Below are 20,099 nucleotides of genomic sequence, written 5' to 3'. Positions count from 1 at the left end.
CTGAGCTCAAGTGATCCTCCTGCCTTGGCCTCCCAAAGTGCTGGGATTACAGGTGGGAGGCACCACACCTGGCCCCAACTCGTTTTTCAGGCCAGCATTATAATGATACTAAAACCAGACAAAGATAATACAGGCTGGGTATCCCAAAACCAAAAATCCAAAATGCTCCAAAATCTGAAACTGTCTGAGTCTTAACGTGACGCTCAAAGGAAATGCTCACTGGAGCATTTCAGATTTTCAGATTTGAGATGCTCAGTGGGGAGTATAATGCAAAAATTCCACAATCTGAAAAAAACCAAAATCTGAAGCACTTTTTATTCTAGAAACACCCTTATTTTAGATAAAGGATACTCAACCTGTATAAGAAAAATGGATTTTTGCATTCCCCTCCAAAAAGGAAAGAAGGAGGGAGAAAAGAAGGGAAGGAAAGACCTACCCTGACCATTCCACTCACTATCTCCATCAACGGCTGACCCAGCCGTCCAAGCGCAAACCCAGGACCCCCAGGCTCCTCTCCTCTCCCCTCCAAGCACCAGGACCTGGCCATGCCGCCTCCCAAGTTATTCTATCTCCAGAGCCACACCAATTTATCTTGCCTGCACAACCACGATAACCTCCAAAGGGGTAGGTATCCTGTCTTCCATTCCAGATTCCCACTAAGCTCTTCTCCATAGCAGCAAGGATCCGACCGTGCTGAGTTTAAATCCTAACTCCCCTTCATCCGCTTGGAAAGGAAGCGTGAATACCTCAAACGAAGCCGGCCGATCTCAGCAGCCTCAACTCACCTCTTTTCCCAACTTGTTTTTTTTCAGTGGTGCCAAATTTGCCCTCATTCCCAAAAGGAACACGTCCTGCTGCCTCTGCGGCTTTGTACCCACTGTTCCCTGTTGTTGGAACTCCCTCCCCAGCCCTCGGCTGCCAAGCTTGCTCCCACACAGCTGTTGCCTCCCGCCCCGGGAAGCCTCCCTTCTACCTGGCTGGCAGAGGAATCCTAGGCCTGAGCTCCTTCCCTACTAGCTCATATTGCTTTGTGGCTCCTGCGTGTCCCCAGCAGACATTCTTCAGGGTGGTGTCCAGCCACAGCACGGGCTCAAGGAGGCTGAATGCAGCTGTGCACGATTCCACCACCCCTGCTCCCTGCCTATGGGCAAGCCCAAAATGGGGCATTCAACTCCCCCAAGTCAAGATCCTTGGCCCAGACCAGGAAAACATCCCAAAAGCTTCAAGATGTGGAGACCAGGCCGTGGCAGCACTTCCATGCCCAGAATCCAGGCCTGCCCTGCAGACAGCTGAGCAGCACCACCTGAGCCCCCGGACTTCCCAGCATAGGTCTCATCAGGTCCTCAGTCTCCCCGCCCTCATCACCCTGGTTTCCAGGTGGCCAAGGCACAATGCCCCCAATCCCAGCACTGCTGCTACGTGAGCCCCCATAGCACACTGAGCGCCGGGCTCTTGGAGCCTGAGCAGGTCTGGAGCCCACCTGCCGGCCACGGTCGTGCTGTTGGCCTTCTTAGCAGGAGCCTTCTTCTGCTGGGCCTGCTTGGCAGGCGGAGCCACCTTGGCCTTCTTCTCTTCCTCGGCCTTCACCTTGTGCTTCTCCTTCTCCTTCTCTTTATCCTTCTTCTTCTTCTCCTTCTCCTTCTTCTCCTTCTTCTTCTTTGGTTTGTTTACGGGGGCCTGAGACAGGGCGGCCAGCTGCTCATGCACGGCCTTCAGCTGGAAAAGAGCGGGCAGCTGAGCAGGCGTCGGGCACAGCCCCCACCACTGGGGCTGCCTGGGGCCCTGGATGGGAGGGGGCTTGGGGCGATGTCGGAGCTGCCTCCACTGGGCACGGAGGTGAACCAGGAGCACCCGGGCCCTGCTCTGCCCCTCACTCCCCTGTGACCCCTAGTGAGTCATGAGTCCTCTCCGCCTCGGCTTCCTCACCTGCAGTGGGGAAGAGATGCCTGGCCACAGGTTCAGCACTGCACAGGCGGCACAACAGGGCAGCTAAGGGCAGCTAACTTTTTAAAAAGAACTTATTATACTTTAAGTTCTGGGATACATGTGCAGAACGTGCAGGTCTGTTACATAGGTATACATGTGCCACGGTGGTTTGCTGCAGCCATGAACCCGTCATCTACATTAGGTGGGCAGCTAACATTTTTATCACCACTGTTTAGATGAGGAAGGACTCTCTAGAAGTTTAAATGCCCACACAAAGGAGATTTTCATCAGTAACTTCTGGGAAGCCATTTGATAACACGCAGGTCTCCGGGGTTAAAACCAACCACTGCCAACAGCCAGCATTCATCCAGGGCCGCCCTGCAGCTGGCAGTGTGCCAAGCGCCTCGCCCTCCCCACTGCAGCCACCCCATGGGAGAGGAGAGGCACTGCCCAGGTGAGGACACAGCCTGTCCCTGCCTCTGGGTGGTCTGTGCAAGGAAGACAGTGGGTGGGTGGAGGAGCTGCCACCTCACAGACGTCTTCCCCGCTGTGTGTCCTTGCCACTTCAAAATCAAATGTCCGGCCCAGCTCTGGGGACTGCAGGGCCATCGCTGTCCTTGCAGCCCTGATTCATGCTGTTCCCCTCCTGACTCGACAGCCCTGCTCTATTTTCTCTCAATCTGGGGTCCCAGAAATCATGCACCTGGCTGGCTGCCAGAGGTTTGGGGAAACAATTCACATCTTTCTCAATTCGACCTCGAGACAGCTCAGAGGGGGCGACATCTGTCCCATACTGCACACGAGGAAAGCGAGGCAGAGAAGGGGGAGGAACCACAGCCTGGCGGCTGGGCTGGGCTGGGGCTGGGCTGGGCTGGGTTGGGGCTGGGCAGCTGCATGGCAGGGCCCTCAGGACCCTGGAGCCCGCACCCCACCCCACTGCAAGTGACTGCTTGGAGCCCAAGCACTACTGCAGCCTCTGCAAGTGCCTCACAGGCCTTTCTCAAGCAGAGCAAGGCACACATAACCACACATGACCACTGAGCTCCCACCTGAGGCCCCCCAGGTCTCCAGAAACATCCCAGCCACGAGTCAGCGCAGCCACCCATGTGTGCTGTGGGTTAGGCTCGCACCACGCCAGAACAGACCTGGGGAGGGCACTCCGAGTGCCTTTACGAGGAAGCACTGCGGCGGCTGCTGTGGGACACAGGGCAGAGGAGGGAACCATGCAAAGGGACAGACCTTGGGCTGCCATGCCAGCAATCCTGCCTCAGCCCCTGAACCCTACCCAGGTATGCCAGTGCCCACCTGCTCCTGCAGCTCTGCCAGCCTGGTGGCCCGCTCCTCCTCTGAGTCCGAGCTGCCTGAATCCGAAGAGCTTTCCTCGCTGCTACGGCTGCTCTCAGCACCCTTGCTCACCACGGGGGCCGCGGGGGCAGGCAGTGCCGGCGCCTCCACGGGCTCATCCGGCATCTTGGCAAACCTCATCTCAAACACGTCCTGCGGGAGAACAGAGGTTGCCCTGAAGACATGGACCCCCATGGGGCTGCCCCTTGGTGTGGGCCCTCAGGGTTCCTGAAGTGCCCCTGGGGCAGCACACACAGCTGTTAGGAAGGTCGGGCCAGGAGGAGACAGGGTCCCGCCTGCCTGGGGGGCTGTGGTCGCTTCCAACTCGCCCTCCCTCCCTCCCCAGGCAATTCCTGGGGACAGGCCTGGGAGCAGGGGACACAGGAGCTGGCCCACAGCTCCCTTCACCAACTCCATGAGCCCTCTCTAGAAGATGCACGCATCCTTCTAGCCTGCTGGCCCGAAGCTCCCCGGGGCTGTCGCTGCTGTGAAATGGGAAAGAGTGTCTTCCTTTGAGCTTGGACAGGGTCCTCCACAGCCACAGGAGTCCGAGTGTTGACCTCTTCCCATCTCTTCACCCCGGAACTGACTGGAGCATCATATCTCATGAAGCGTTAACTCCAAAAGTTGGTCCAAAAGGCCAAAGTCTAGTCCTATCAATATTTTATTTACAAAAAAATATAAAAATTAGCCAGTCATGGCGGCACACGCCTGTGATCCTAGCTGCTCAGGAGGCTGTGATGGGTGGATTACTTGAACCCAGGAGGTCGAGGCTGCAGCGAGCTGAAATCATGCCATTGCACTCCAGCCTGGGTGACAGAGTGAGACCCTGTCTCAAATATAAATATATATGTAAATATTTTATTTTATATATATATATGTTACTATTTTTTTTTCTCTCGAGACAGAGTCTTGCTCTTTTGCCCAGGCTGGAGTGCAATGGCATGATCTCAGCTCACTGCATCCTCCACACCCTGGTTTCAAGTGATTCTCCTGCCTCAGCTTCCCAAGCAGCTGGGATCACAGGTGCGTACCACCACTCCCAGCTAATTTTTTGTATTTTTAGTAGAGCCGGAGTTTCACCATGTTGGCCAGGCTATTCTTGAACTCCTGACCTTGTGATCTGTCTGGGCCTCCTAAAGTGCTAGGATTACAGGTGTGAGCCACCACGCCCAGCCTACTTTATTTTCTGTAGGGACAGGGTCCTGCTCTGTTCCCCAGGCTGGTCTTGAACCCCTGAGCTCAAGTGATCCTCCCACTCGGGCCTCCCAAGGTGCTGAGATTACAGGCGTGAGCCATCACACCCGAACTTCCTATCAAAATTGACTTTGGAAAGCCTTTGGACCAGGACCTAGGCCCTCAGTAGCCCCTCTCAGCAAACGTCCCCCTCCCTGGGGCAGCCCAGGCTCAGTGAAGACAGGGATGCACAGTGATGCGGAAATGAGGGGAGATTTCTTTGCCAAGCTCAGAAACCTGAATCCACACCGTCTGCACACGTGATGTGCCTCCACTGTTCAGGCTGGACCCAGCTCTGGAAAAGCCCACCCCAGGCTCTCATATCCCGGGCTCTCCTCTCAGATGTCCCCAGAGGCAACCCAACCCACAGAGCAGCGATCCAGGCCCCCATTCGGTTGACAACCTTGAAGGTCATTCAGGTCAGGTCATTTTGCTGTTGGGCTCTAACCCCACAGCTCAATTGATAAAATGGTACAATTGCTAAATAGTGCTCAGTCATGGAAATCCATCAGCCTCAGGGTCTCACTCTGTTGCCCAGGCTGGAGTGCAGTGCAATCACAGCTCACTGCAGTCTCAAACGCCTGGGCTCAGGTGATCCTCCCATCTCACTCTCCTGAGTAGCTGGTACTAGGGACACACCACCACACGTGGCTCGTTTTGAAAATCTGTTGTAGAGACAGCTCGTCTCAAACTCCTGGCCTCAAGTGATCCTCCCACCTCCGCCTCCCAAAGTGCTGGGATTACAGGCGTGAGCACCATGTCTATCCAACAGCACCTGTTGCAGAAGTGGGGGGGAGCAGAGCTGCCGGCGTCCCTGCTTGGTCTGCAAGCCTGGGTTTCCGTCCTCTATGCTCAGCTCCCTCGTTAAACTCAACCCAGCATTTACCAGGCTCCAGGAGACTGGGCTTTGCAAGGTCTTTTGGGTTCAAGACACAGTGAGCAAGGTCTCCGTATAAAACTGGGGTTCTGATGGCTTCCTCTGGATGTAATGGGACCTCCAGGACCACTCTGCCATCATCCCCCGCAGGACCCAGTGCAGAGAGAGGGTGGCAATGGCAGCAGTGCCTGGGAGAGGACCTTGGGCAGGCCGTGTGCACGGGAGGGTGGGAAAGGCAGCAGGACCCGCAGGGCGGGAACGAGTTTCTCTCTCTGCCCCTTTTATGGGTCCTGTGTCATCCGCAATAATACCACGGGCTGCTCGGGGATTTCAAAACAGTCTGTGCAAGGACTGTGAACATCTTACACGACATTCTGGGTCCCGTGAAAAGGAAAAGCATGCTGGAAAAGAACACGTACCCATAATTCTCCCCTTTCCTACCAAAATCAAGTCCTTTGATTAAATAACATTTATAACAGGGGTGCTGTTATTGATAAAAGCAAACCACCTGCGATCACAATTAGAAAAGGTAGTAATAGATTCTGGCGCATCCACCCACACCAAAATATGTGTGCAGGACCTGGACTTTGGCAGAAAAATGTACATGCAGGCAGGAGCACGCACACAGGTCCATACATGCACACACGTGCACGCACACAGGTCCACACACGCACACACGTCCACACACACAAATATCTCTGTGAGGTCTGTGCATGTTCACAAAGTCCCTGTGCTGAGAGCCAGACCAAGACACTCCTGTTTTCCCTTAAGACATCCCACTGCTTCCTGCATTTTCTCCAATCCGCCTTTTACTTCTGTTGTCAGAAATGCAAAACGCTACACAAGCCACTGTCATCTCATTCATCCTCCGGCTGCAGTGTCAGGCTAGTGTCCAAGCCTCTCCTTGCCACAGAGACTTGCTGGAAACTACAGTCAGTGAAGCCACAGGAGAAAGGGCATCTGCCCTCCCACCTGGTACATGCGCCAGCCCCTGGAGGGAAAGGCTCACTGCTGCGACACCCCACAGAGTCCCAGCGGTCCTGCCTGCTCACCGGCTGCCCTGCCCCAGTGGCAGCTCCTGGAACCCAGCTCAGAGCCTGGCAGGACCTGGTTGGCACTCGGGAAAAACGTGTTGAGGGAATGAGGCTGAGGCCTTCCTCAGCTGGACAATTACCTGGGCACCCCACCCCACACCGAGGCCAGGATGCCCACAGCGCCGAGCTGAGCCACCCCACCTGTGCCCAACCTCGGGTTACCTGGAGCTTCCGGGCCATGGCCACCACCTCGTGGTCTGGGGGATTGTATTTGTAGCAGTTCGAGAACATCAGCCGGACATCGGCAGCAAAGCCCTGTGCGTCTGGGTACTCTCGGCCATCCATCTTCCTCTGCAACACACAGGACAGGGGTCAGTAAGCGTGGCCTGCGGCCTCAGGACTCTCTGCCACACCCCACGAGATGAACCCCGGAGCAGGAGCCACTGCCAGCTCCAGGACAGTGCCTACCGGCCTGGCCAGCAGGACACCCCAGCTCTCCGGCACCTCATACAAGGAAGCTCAAAGTGAGGACGTGAGAGGGTGACTCGATGGCTTGGCAGGGAGGGTCTGGGACTCCAGAGAGATCTCCCGGGTGGAAGAAAAAGGCGCTCAAGGAGAAATCCCGGGTTCCCGCGGGTGTCCCTTAGCCCCTTCCTTGTCCAGAGCGTCCCTTCACGCAAAGTGGGTAAATCTTCACACGCCGACATGCCATCGGCAGCCCCGGGGCGGCGTGAGGCTGCAGCAAAGTCAGATTCCACCAACGACAGGGGCCTGCTCAGTCTACACAAGGAACTGTTATTTCTCCCTTGAGGAAGCCAGTAGCTGTTAGCCAGCTTGCGTCTTACAGAAGCACCCCGGTATCCCAGGGGCCTAGCTGGACCTAAGGGACTCCATGTCGTGTCCAGCGGCAGTTCCTGGACCCCACAGCGGTGGACGCAATGGGGGCGTGTGGGCCGACACCCACCCACGTTTACTCGGCCACACAGAGACCCTAGAGCAAAACCCACCGCAGGTCCCACCTGGGTTTGGCAAGCGGAGAACTGAGGCCAAGGCCTGGGCAGACAGTCCCAGGTGGCAGGGGTGAGGAGGGGCACACAGTCAGTCCCCAGAGCTGGGAGGTGCAGGTGGCTTGGCCAGGGAGTGGCCAGAGGCAGGATCGTCGACAGATGTTTCCAAGGTGTCCACTAGGAACACACCAGTTGGGGCAAAAAGAGGTCACACTGTGCCGGAGGGAGTGGGTTTCCCATCCCGGGACGGCTTCAAGGAGAGGGACCTTGTCGGGGACCTTGAGGGAGGACACACGCAAGGGCAGGGCGAATCTACCCCGACCACTCCATGGGGTCCAGGCTGCATTCACCCAGGTGCCAGTGAGATGGAGGGGCTGGGTCCTAACCCGCAGAGGGCGCCCGCCAATTCACGGCCCGTACCCTGTGCACTCGGACATGAGACCCATCCAGAAGGAAGGGCTGGCAGAAAGAACCCGGGAGCACAGAGGGACCTGAAAGCCTCTGATGTTGGGAGAAAAGCTTGTTTTTCTGTTTTAGCATGTGCCGGGGCAAACCATCCCCAAAAGCTCCATCTGTAAAATCTACAGGTCCTGAGGCCTCTCTTGGTGATTCACTGCCCCTTCCCCGCGGCGTCTGGGCCACACTCGCAGGCAGCAGGTGCTGCCACGGCACCTGGCTTCTCCCCACGCCAGGACAGACAGAGGTGGGAAGCTCCGAACAAAGCAGATCACAACTTTAAAGTGAACTGGTTTTCTAGAGCTTCTTTATTATGGTTTCAAGGGCAAATCAGACCCTTCGACCAAAACGGAATTAAGCTGAGCTTCAGTCTGGCACAAACGCTGGAACCCCCAATGATGTTCCAGAAATTCCTGTTACTGTGCTGTGGTAGAGGCACACAAACCCTGGCCCTGGAGGCTGGAGCCGACGCTCCTGGCAGCTTCTGAGCTGCGTGGCTCCGGCCCTCAGCTTCCCCACCCACGGCAGTGAAGCCAGGCGGCTGCGCTCATGGCTTTCGCCTGACTGTGCACCCGGCACTGGGGCCTGAGCCAGCCAGGTCTGTCCCGGCCGAGATCCAGTCAACCAGGGAAGAAAAGGCTTTCATCAGAGAATCCTGGTTCAGGGGGTGCAGAATAACTGCAACTGGCTTTCCAGGATGAAAACAAAAAACTGCCCAACAGGGCTCCCAGCAGCTCTTCCCAGGGCCACCAGCAGTTGGCAGAGGAGGCTGGCCACACCTCCACCGCCTGCATGTCCCTGGGAGCTGGCTCAGAGCTCTCCCAGAGGGAGACCAGGTGCCAGCCAGAAGTTTGGAAAGGCGCTCAGGGAAGACCTGGTGGAGTTCACCCTGCCTTGGGGCGGCACAGCTCAAATGCCACTCCCCACCCGCCCCGCCACCCCACACCGGGACCAGACTCACTCTGACCTGCTGCGAGGCACACAAGAGCCCAGGCAGAGGCTGCCGCCTCGAGAAGACGGGCATGGGGGAGGCCAGGCTCTCAGTCTCAGCTCTGCCACCCGCCCAGGGCCCGCTTCCGTCTGGTGAGGGGGTGGGGCTTGGAGGCACTTAAGGGACAGAAGCCAGGCCATCCCCACCGGCCACATCACTCCGGTCTGCTGTGAGGCGCCTGTATCCAGGGCTCGAGGGAGGCAAAGTGTAGCTTTAAAACTTGAGCCAACTGTGAGAGTGGCCCAGATCTAGGGGCCCCCTAACCTGATGATACAGAATGGGAGGTGGGAAGGAAATCAATTAAATCACCAAATGGGGTTGATGGGAATAAACAACAACAGAGCCACAGTCTCTGGGACCCACGGGCAGGGCACACCTTTCTCGCTGGGCCCTGCCAGCCACAGCCAGGGCCGCAGGGGCCAGCCCGGAGGGTGCGCTTCTCCGGCAGGCAAGACCCTGCTCCCCGAGAGCCCCCACTCAGCCGGCACAAGACATTAGCACCCACGGCAGATCCGCAGGACGTGGGCAGAGCAGGGCCTGCCGCGCGGCCACGTACTTTCACAGTGCTGAGGTCCATCGGGTGCTTGATGATGTCGTGGTAGTCGTGCAGCTCCAGGGCCTCGGCGTCCACCGGCTTGTAGAAGGGCCAGGCGTAGGCCGCGTGCTTCTTGGACAGCATCTCCCTGAGGATGCTGTCGCAGTAGCGCAGGTGCTCTGACAGCTTGCCCTTCTTGCCTGCGTGCTGGGGCACCTCGCCGTCCTCCAGGTCCTTCTTGGGAGGCTTGATGGGGCGGCCGCCACTCTCCCGCCGGGCCACCACTTTGGCCTGCTTGGGGTCTGACAACGGCGGGGGTGACTCACTACGGCTGGCAGTGATGGCCGACGTCGTGGGAGTGGTTGTGTCTGCTTTCCGCTTCACGCCCTTTTTCTGCGACAGTGAAATAACCAGTGAGCCCCGGAAACCAGGCCGCCGCCCCGAAGACGCATGTCGCTGCAGCCACGTTTCTGGGGCACTGTCTGTCTGCCTGCCTGGCGCTGGGCTAAGCGGCCACATGCACGGCCCCACAGGAGAGGACACCAAGGCTCAGGGGCCATGTCACTGGCCCAAGGTCACACAGCTGGCAGTGGTGAGGCTGGGACTCTCCCTCAGGCTCAACTCTGAAACCCGCCCTCACCTGGGCGTGGGGAGACCCCTTTCTCCCTTAGCCCCGAGGGCTCAGGGGTCCCGGGTGGGCTCGCACCTCACACCCCAAGCCGTGTGAGGTGCTGCATGCAATTCGTCAGACACCTAACAAGCACCCAGGCCAGGACCCGGGGACCTCGGCGCTGCAGAGACCTGGGAACTCCCTGCTTTTAGAGACCAGCAGGAAAGTTCCAGACAAGGGCCTGACAGCGGGGGCTCCGCAGACAAACACAAGTTTTGCGGGACAAGGAGGAGGCAGGAGAGCATTCCGGACACAGGGCAGGGGCAGCCCAACCAGGAGGCATGAAGCAGCCACAGCAGCTCTGGGAACAAGGGACTTCAGGGGGTGAGTGGGCGAGTCTGGACTCCATCCCGGCGGCAATGGGAGCCACTGAAGGCTATTTCAAGCAAGGAGAGGAGGGAGACGACCCACAGAGCCTTCCATGGGTGTGACCTGGGGGCGGAGCCAGGCACCAGGCAGACACTCATGTTTAATGTCCAGGCCCCCTGGGGGTGTGCAGGTCTCTCTGGGCAGCCTGCAAGGGCCTCAGCACCCAGCACCCATGGGCATCACCTCAGCGTTCTGGGGCCAGGGCTCAGTGTGCACCCTGAGACCAGCTCAGCCGGCTTCTAATCTTAGCCCAGCAGGAGAGGAGCCAGCCCACGGCACCTGCCATCTAGAGAGCCACCCACAGTCACTGCCCAGCCAAGCCGCCGCCCTCGGACTGGCAGGGGCCGGAGCCGGCTATCCACAACACTTGACAGGCGCCCACGGGCTGCCAAGCGCCAGGCGCGTGCCACAGAGGGCAGGTGGGAGCAGGGACGGACTCATCTGGCCGTGGCAAATGGGACATGCTCCAGAAACAGCCCCCGATGGGGGAGGCGGCTTGGCCGGGGGCCACCCATAAGTGCAGGCAGTGAAGGCCACGGGGAGGGGAAGCAACGGAGGTGGCGTTTTACCTTGGGCGAGCCATTTAACCCCTTTGAGCGCCCGCTTCCTCATCTGTAAGATGGGGGAAATACTGTCTGCCCAGAGGGTTGCTGTGAGGATCAAATCGAAGAAGATAATACACATAAGTGCCTGGCACGGGCCCTGCTCAAAGCAGGAGACTCACCAGGCCTCACTAGCCCCAAATCTTGCAGGGAGCACCCACTCCCTGCCGAGACCAACACGGCCCACTGTGAAAAGCTCCCAGCCAAGTGGGGAGCAGGATAGGCGGGTCCCCATGCTCCCATGTGGAGCCCACAGGCGGGGCCGGCTTGGGTGCCGGCACCTCACAATGCACCCAGGTGGGTACAGCTGGCACCACACTCCTGGCTGTGAGCAGGGGAGGACTGGGACCCCCCCACCCTTGCTTCTCTCCCACACCTTCCCCACCTTGACCGAGCCCTTGGCCAGGGCTTCTGGCCAGAGAAGCTGGGGTTCAAGTTCAGCCAGACCCTCCCTTACCAGCTGTGTGACCTTCAGCTCCCCAGGCCTAGGTCTCCTCATCTGCGTCAGGAACAACGGCCTGACCTCCCAGGGCGCGGAGAGAAGCACTCCCAGGAGCCGGCACTCAGGGAAAGACGGGAGCCCCCCGCCCGCCGCTCCTGCCCTCACCTCAGGAACCCTGGCTGGGCTCGGACGCCCCAGCCGTCCGGACTCAGGGTGCTCACCTTGACGACAGGCGGCGTAGGAGGGACCACAGGGACGATGGGTGTGGCAGGAGGAGGTGGGGCGGCAGCTGGGGGGACTGGGACCGACGTGACGTTTGCAGTGATGGTTGGTACAGGGGTGGCAGCGATGACAGGCGTCTGGGAGACAGTGGGGGGCACGCTCTGAAAGGGGGTCGCTGGGGAGACAGAGGACACGGCCGCCACTTGCTGCGTACCTTCAAGACAAGGAAGGGACATTTGGCATGCCAGGCTCTACTAGTATTTCCAGAAGCTTCCAGTGCCACCCCTCCAGCCAGAACATGGGGGCCAGCTCTGTGCTGCCAAAACCCCCAGCCAGAAGAGCCCTCCATGCTGAGATGCCCCCGACCCTGCATCTTGGGGGCAGGACTGCTCTGGCTCATCTTGGCTAAGGGCTCCCCGCATGAAGGGGAGACCCCCGGAGACCATAGGAGGCAGAACAAGGAAACCAGGGCACTCCCATGGCCTGGCAGTCAAGGGCCACCCTGGAGTCACAGAAAGCTGGTACCGAACTCGGTTCCCTCAGTAACTAGCTGAGTGACCAAGGCTGTGGCCGTACTTAAGCCCCCAGCTTCTCCCATCTGCAACATGGGACAGCACACGGCACTGACCATCCCGCTCGGTCAGCCTTTCCATCTGGACACGCCTGCAGGCCGGGTTTCCAGGCCAGGTGGGATCCCAGGGCTCACAGCACTAATCACCACCGTGCTCCCCAACAAGGAGAGGCGGTCTTACTTGACCAGGGAGCCAGGCAGGTGACAGTGACTCTCAGGTCACAGAGAATAAAATGAGTGCTGAAGAGACAAAGTCCTAGGAGGGGCACAGGCCCCAGGCGTCATGGAAGAAGTGACTTCAGGGCTGGAGCTGGAAGGGGGAGCAGGATTTGGGAGGTGAAGAGCAGGGACAGGCGATCCTCCCAGACCATGAGCTCCTCCCTAGAGTGGGCTCAAAAGCAGCTCCAGCATTAATATCTTCTGTATCCCTGGGCTAGCTGCCCCTCCAACATCACCCACAGGCCACACTCAGCCAAGACCCAGCACCCATGAGCTCTTCACGACAGACGGGAAACAGCTCAGATGGCTAAGGGACTCGCGTCCCAGCCCATCCATCGGTGGGCCGCTGCACAGAGGCCCCGCCCCTTGCCCACCCTGGCTCCCTGTACCTGCGCTCTGGACTCCCGCAGACGGCTTCCGGCCTTTGCCCTTTGGAGCAGGGGGTAATAATTCAACTTCCTCTTGGGGCATCTGGGCCACTTTTTGTAGAAAAATTTTCTCTAAGGCTTGGGCCATTAGCACAATGTCATCTGTGGGCTGAAGACACAGAGAGTCCAGGTCACCGGTCAGGAAAGGAGCTGTGTGCTTCCAAAGGACATTATTAGTTGTAGCTCAAAAAAATACTTAAAATTTAACATTTGGCAGCACAGGAGAGAACTAAATGAATATATACGTATACATACATACATATACATTTTTTTTTTTTTCAGATGAAATCTTGCTCTGTCACCCAGGCTGGAGTGTAGTGGCACGATTTCGGCTCACTGCAACCTCCACCTCCCAGGTTTAACTGATTCTCCTGCCTTAGCCTTCCAAGTAGATGGGATTACAGGTGCCTGCCACCACACCCGGCTAATTTTTTTGTATTTTTAGTAGAGATGGGGTTTCACCATGTTGCACAGGTTGATCTCAAACTCCTGAGCTCAAGAGATCCGCCCACCTCGGCCTCCCAAAGTGCTGGGATTACAGGTGTGAGCCATGGCACCCGGCCAGGTGATGTGCTTTGAGCCTGCCCAAGAGCTGCTGCAAAGCGCCCAGGTCCACCTGGCACTGGCAAGAATGGCTGGGGGATCCGCGCCACACAGCACCCGAATCCTTACTGCAAGCGGCATTCTGGGCTGGCATCTTACCTTGTTATAAATGTAACAATTTGTAAACATGGTGTTGAAGTCCTGCATACATTCGCTTGCACTCCAATAATAATTATTTTCTAGTCTCTTCTTAATAGTCCCCATATCCATTGGGTTTTTTATTATTTTATGATAATCCTAGGAAAAAGATTTTCAGAGGCATTACCGAAAGATTCTACATAATTATTTTCGCAATTCCCAAAAGGACACAGCCTGGCCTTCCCAAGTGGACTGAGGACTGGGGCTGGCCCAGAGGCACCTTCTGATCTCTGACAGCAGTGGGCTATGGTGAGGTGGGCACTTGGCCAGCTCCAAACTCCTGCCTAACCTCTCTCCGGACCCCAAGCATGTGCAGAGGGGAGCCCACAGGGCTAGGTCAGACCCCAGGACAGGTCTACATACTGGAGATGGGGCCAAACCTTCCGGGGTCTAAACCTGCAGGTGACCAGGGCCTCGCAGAGCCTAGAGCCCAGGCCACCAAGCACCAGCCCAGGGCTTCCTCTGCAATGCTCAGGGTTTGTCTATTTGGGCCCAGGTCAAAAACGAGCATGCAGCTGAGGGCACCATCGCCCGGAAGGCAGGCCTCAACATCTCTGCCTCTAACTCCAAGTGAGCTCGCCAAGCTGGCAGATGGGCCATCCTGCAGGAGCCAGTGAGGCAGAAGGCGGCCCCAGTGAACCTCGACTCCTAAGCCCCATCACCGTCCGCCTGCTTTCCTCCCAGACGTGCGTGGCTTCTCCCTATTTCCTGCACCTGGGGCAACCGCCCTCGACTCTCCCACGCCCACGTGACCGCTGTGTGCCTTCGTGCTGTGGGCTTCCTGAGGCACAGGCTGTCCCCAGCTTAGCAGCACCTTCCTAAGGCCAGAGTGGCAGTCTTTCCAGGAGTGGGGGCAGCACGAGGGGGACAGAGGACGGCAGCAGCAGAACGTGGCTCTTGGGGAGGCAGCAGCTACGCACCGGCAGGTTCAGTTTGATTGCGTCCACGGGCTGGTAGAAGGGCCAGGCGAACTGGTGTTTCCAGAGCGTCTTCACCACCACATTCTGCATGTACTGCAGCTGGTTGGTCTTGCGGCCGGGCTTGCTGGGGTTGGAGACCTCCGGGGGCGGTGGGTTCACAGGCCCCGGGGCTGCCGGGATCCCCGCGGGGGCGACTGTCGTGGTGGTGGACATCCTCTGGCAGCTCGCTCACTTTCTGTCACAGCAGCGGCTTGGAGAGGCCCTGGCTGCTTCTACACTCCCCGAGGAGGCGCGACGTCCCATTTCCGGGCCCAACCAGGCGACAACTGCAGTGAGGACGCACAACAGAGAGGCAGGCCAGTCACCTTGGGGACCCCCACCTCTCCCAGCCACGGCAGGCTCTGGAGGGCACCTGTCAAGCCCCAGCAGGGCCTGCTCCACTCACTCACCCCCGTTGCCCAGCCACCCAGGTGAGTGGCTGTCGGGAAAGCTGCTCAAGCCAAGCACCACCAGCTTAGGACGACTCTCCAACCACTGCTCTCAGGCCCGGGAGGGAAGGCCTGGGCGGTGGAGGGAGCTCAGGCACATGCCGTTTGCTCCCAGGTGGGCGCTTGGGGCACACGCTGGGAGGCAGGTGTGCCAAGGGACTCAGCCACTGGCAGCCTTCTGCCCACCAACCAACCACTCGTGGGGGCCGACTAGTTGCTACTGGGCTCTGACAGCTTGGCCACGACAATGTTCTGAAGAGTGACCCATGCGTGGACAGCCACGATGTGGGCCCAATACAGCCACGGGAAGTGGGGCCGGCACAACACAGACGTTTGCAGACCCAAACACGGTGCGGGGAGGTGGCACCCCCGAGCGAGGCCAAGCAGTGAGGTTCTATCGTAACCAGGAGAACAAAAGCCCAGGTTTGTGATGGCAGCGTGGTTGTGACCCGGCCTGACTCTTGGCCAATCAGAGAGGTGGGAGCGGTGGCTCAGACCCTGCCGACCTCCACACCCCAGCTGACCACGGGGAGCTCTGTACATGCAAGATGCTGGGGCTTCCCTGGCCCCGACTGGCTGGCCACAGGCAGGGCTGGCAGGAAGAGGCCACCGCCACCCTGCGTGTCCCAGGTGGGCACGGACAGTCGAGAGCACCCACAGGAACGCTGCAGAGTGGAGAATGTATGCAGGCCTCCAACCATGGCCAGGGCCCTGCGGTGTAGCCCCGGGCCTACCTGTAAAGGTGTGGGGCAGACGTGAAGAGCTCTAACCCAGCGCCTGGGACTTCAACTTCAGCCTCGTACCTTGCTGCCATTTGAGCCTTTCCTGCGCTCGTATAACTGACAGACAGGTCAGGGCTGCAGGCTCCCCTCGGAGCCCAGGCAGCAGCTCTGCCATGGGAGGAGCCGGCTCCGGCCCCAGAACCAGCCACTTGTAGATGCTCGGGGCAGACAGTCAAGACTAGGGGAAGTCTGTGAGCTGGCTGACATCTGGTTGATCTCCTGAAATCTGCCCCGGTTGGCAGTTACACCCCAGCAATGGGCAAATGCTGCAAACCAGGAGACCCTCCCCAAGCTGGATGTTCAATGTTGTCAGCACCCTGCATGGCAACCTCACTTCCTCCCGCCCCACCCCAGAGTGGAAAGGGCTTCAAAGCTGCACGCAACACAGCTCACCCACCAAGCATGCCTGCACGAGAGAACATGTCTCAACTCCAGGAGCGCCCACCTGTGCCAAGGTCTCATCCAGGGAAGCCCCTCATACCTAACCTCTTCCACGCCCTCCTGGGGTGAGTAGGTGCCTCCATGCCCCTCCATCTCACCAAGCCGCTGCTCACAGCCCCAGGCCGCAACCCTGGTGGGGAAGGCAGCTGCGCCGGTTTCTGTGTCTTCACCCCAGTCACAGAGCTGCTGTGCTGGGCACAAACCTGGGGTCCCCCAAACGCCTCTCTTCCTGCTGCCCCAGGCCAGAGGGTGGCGGCACTGCCCCTCGCTACCACCGCTCGCTAGGATTTCCATGAAGCCCTCCCAGCAGGGCTCCCTGCTCTGCCCCGCAAGGACCGCCTAGCCCGTACCGCAGGGTGATCCTGTTAAAACCAAGTCAGATCAAGTCACTGGTCTGCTCAAAACCTCCCAGGAGCTCCATGTGACTCGGAGTGAAAGTGAGTCCAGCCCCACCCTGGCTGGTGGGGCCTGGGGCGACCCAGAGTGACCGAGTCCTGAGACCTGTGTCCTGTCTCCTGTGACTTGCAGCCCTCCCTCAATGCCTGGACAGCAGCAGGCTCCTGCCCTCCCAAGGTCTCCAGGTACCTCCCAGAACACCCGTTCTGCTGGGCCCCAGGCAGCACAGACGCTGGGGCCAGCCACACGACCTGGTCCCTCCACTTCCCCACAAGGCTCCTGAGGGTGGAGGAGTCAGGCACAGAGAGAGCTCACGCCAGTGACGGGCACCAAGCACCACACGCAGCTCCGCTGAGACTGCCGGGCAGCACCGACAGAAGGCCCAGGCTGTGCTGCTGCCGCCTCCCAGGGCCCAGATGTCGGCTCCCAGGTGTCAGTCATGGGGGGAAATTCCCAGTACCCACTGCTGCTGCACAGGCCCAGGAGCCAGGAAATGGGGCTGAAACTGACCTTTGGGGGTGAGGGAGTGGTCATGGGACAAACGAAGGTTCCCAGGATGTAGGCCAGCTTCCTCCAAGCATGAGGATAGACGGTCACAGCTCAACGTGGGGGCCTGCTTCTGCTGCCATCGGGACACAACGCCTGGCCAGACGAGGCCCTTCAAGCCACCCACTTCCAGCCACTCGCCCACTGTTCCAAACCAGAGGCTGAGTAGGAGCCCAGCTCCGGCCATGGACACCGGAGTGCAGGCCTCGTCCTGGGTGGGGAAGGCAGCCCCGCCCAGCCATGGACTGTGAGCTTGAGCAAGGCAGAGGGAGGGGCGCCCTGGGCTCTGGTTGGCACAAGCCCACCAGCCACTGCAGAGCCGCCCGAGGCCCAGCCCAGGAGCCCTCCTGGTGCTGCCAGGGAAATCCTGGCCAATGTGGTTAAAGCTCTAGGGCTGCGCCTGGTGCCAGCATGCGCTCACTGAATGCCAGTGGTCACGACAGGCCCTGAGGGTGCAGCTCGCCTCCAGCTCTGCTACCTGGCAGAAACACACCGACCCCGACAAGACCTGGAAGCTGAGGGGTGCAGTGTAAACAACCCCTGGCACACACTGGCAGGCGACTGCCCCACCCCTGGTGGCGAGGTATGGTGACCTCACCTCTCCTCTCCTGGAACACCAACCTGCCCTCTGAGACACCTACCCCATACACACTCAGATTTTTGCAAAAACTTGAGGACAACACGATGCCATGACAAGTGGCCCTGCCTCCCCAAGGAGCCCTCAGCACAGAAGCGGAGCCCCCAGGCAGCCTGGCACCAGCCAGTGGGAGGGGCGGGGAGGGAGGGCAGCCAGAGGGCAAAGGGGTGGCATCCCCTTCAAGCCCTCTCCGCTACCAGGTACCGAGACCCACCACCTGGTAAGGACCACGCCAGGCAAGACGAGACCAGAAGACGAGTCAGGTGAGAGCCCAGGGTGACCCTCCCTGTGGGAGAGTGTGCGACTCCCAGAGTCCTGGGGGGAGGGACGGCTGAGACGGGCTCAGTGCCTCAGGTCCCCGTCCACAGCACGTTCACACCACATCATCCCCTCTGGGGCTGAAGGCCAGTCCCATCCGCAGACGCCTTCCCTCCAAGTGCAGTGGGTGGACAGACAAAAACCTCAGCCAGCGCCTGGCTCTGCCACCCTCGGTGTCTCCACTGTCCAGACAGAGAAGATGAAGAAACCCGAAGGCATCTGTGTGAGGGAGCCCCACACGGACGCTGGAAAGAACCAGGGCGACCTGCAGACCGCCTTGAAAGACCTCCCCTGGGGCGGTGGAAAGGAGACGAGGCAAACAGCTTCCCGACTAGAGCCCACGCACCTTCCACGTCGGTGCGGGGAGCTCGGGGCCCCATCCCGAGATGTGAAAGGCAACTGAGGCTTCCACAAAGAAATTACAATGAAACAGACACCGGCCAGGCCAGCTGAAAATCAGTGATGGACTAAGGTACAAATCGACGTGGAGGTTCCAACAAGAGAAGGACGGTGGTGGGATCGCCCTACCCCAGCCCCTGAGCACCCCAGAGGACGCACAAGCAGGACAGCCAGGTGCTTTCACACCACGCTCACCCCACCTCCGCCCTCTGGCCCAGATGTCGGCGGCTCCTCTGCAGGGTGAGGTGGGGTGGGAGCAGACAGTGGAGAAAACACCACAAACAGCACAGGTGGTCGGCCAGGGCCACAAACCCTTCAGCTCACTGATGCCGAGACCCCCGCAATCCCCACAACAAACCTGCAAGGTCAGAATGATTGCGCACATGTACAGACGACTAAGCTGAGGCCCCTTCCTCCTTCACCTCCGGAGTGCCACCTGAGCACCGAGGCTTTGGGACACGAAGCACTCAGCAGTGGGCAGTGGAGGCACAGCCTAGGATCAAGACCCTGGGCTTCCTACCCCAGGCTCCTCAGCCTGCAGGCGGCCACACAGCAAGAGGACACTGGGCAGTTACGGAACGAGGCGCTCCTGCTTCCCCCACCCCCAACGGCCAGCAAGGACACAAAGGCAGCCCACGGCAGGACCAGCCGCCAGCCACAAGGCCCCTCCAGAACCCAAGGTTCAGTGGAGACTCCAAAAGGGCTGACTGCAGGGCCCCCACGGGGTCCACACACCAGCCACAGAGGCCATGCAGAAAGGCGGTAGGGGGCCACTACGGGGTCCGCACACCAGCCACAGAGGCCCTGTGAGGGAGGCATGGAGCGCCTGGGTGTCGGCACACCAGGATCCACGGCCCGGCTCGCCACCCCCGGCTGACCTCGCTGTGGAGTGAAGAGATGGTTTGTGTGGAGAGCTCAATAAGGCCGTCATCTGCCGAGTGCTTCCCACCATAGCCCATGGGCAGGCATGAGAGTCATGCCCCCTACAGGCCACAGCTTCACTCACGCAAGGACATTCTAGGGGCTGGGACGTCCTAGCCAGCGGCTAGAACTGGGTGTGACCATGGGCCCCCTTGGCTGGGGAGAAAAGGAGGTGCCCCTAGATCCCAAGTCACCCGGGGCCGCAGCAAAGGGAGGAGGACCTTGCATCACTCCAGGGTGCCACGTGGACGAACAGAGGTAACACTGGGAGCGTGGCCGGCAGTGTTGGACATTCAGAACACATCTGCCCAAAACAAACATGGCCTTTACTTCTCCCAGCTCCCAGAAACAAAGTAAACAGAAGGATCATGTCTGGACGCCAGGGACCAGCCCCTCACTGTTACATCCCTATCCCCCCAGGCCGGAGTCTGACCACTCCGTGTCACCTGCCTCTACTCCTGTCGTGACTGTCAACTTTCTGGACTTCAGAAAGTCAAACCTGCTAGGGGAGCCTTTCCCGAGGGGCTGGAGGTGTCTCTCCTACACGCACCCCTACCCCAGGGTCTGAGATGACATCACAA

General features: G+C 59.3%; 1 protein-coding gene across 5 annotated transcripts in view; it reads right to left on the bottom strand.

Moving 5' to 3' along the window:
* Nucleotides 1-6: 6 nt before the first annotated feature.
* The window catches only part of BRD3 (bromodomain containing 3), a 29,706-nt gene continuing 9,613 nt past the window's right edge, over nt 7-20,099 (bottom strand). For 2 of the 5 annotated variants that reach the window (XM_031654700.1, XM_031654698.1), the window contains exons 2-9: nt 14,591-14,916; nt 13,632-13,769; nt 12,891-13,038; nt 11,711-11,925; nt 9,428-9,799; nt 6,640-6,768; nt 3,232-3,423; nt 7-1,716 (exon numbers count right to left, since the gene is read on the bottom strand). In XM_031654700.1, the coding sequence (XP_031510560.1) occupies nt 1,336-1,716; nt 3,232-3,423; nt 6,640-6,768; nt 9,428-9,799; nt 11,711-11,925; nt 12,891-13,038; nt 13,632-13,769; nt 14,591-14,803 (1,788 nt within the window). In that variant the 5' untranslated portion in view covers nt 14,804-14,916 and the 3' untranslated portion in view covers nt 7-1,335. Of the gene's footprint in view, nt 1,717-3,231; nt 3,424-6,639; nt 6,769-9,427; nt 9,800-11,710; nt 11,926-12,890; nt 13,039-13,631; nt 13,770-14,590; nt 14,917-15,039; nt 18,286-20,099 lie in introns of those variants that run through there. The other 3 variants (XM_031654697.1, XM_031654699.1, XM_031654696.1) reach the window with 3 other exon arrangements.

This window comes from Papio anubis, chromosome 13, assembly GCF_008728515.1.
Source record: "Papio anubis isolate 15944 chromosome 13, Panubis1.0, whole genome shotgun sequence".
Lineage (NCBI taxonomy): Eukaryota > Metazoa > Chordata > Mammalia > Primates > Cercopithecidae > Papio > Papio anubis.
This window is presented reverse-complemented; position numbering and strand designations above follow the sequence as displayed.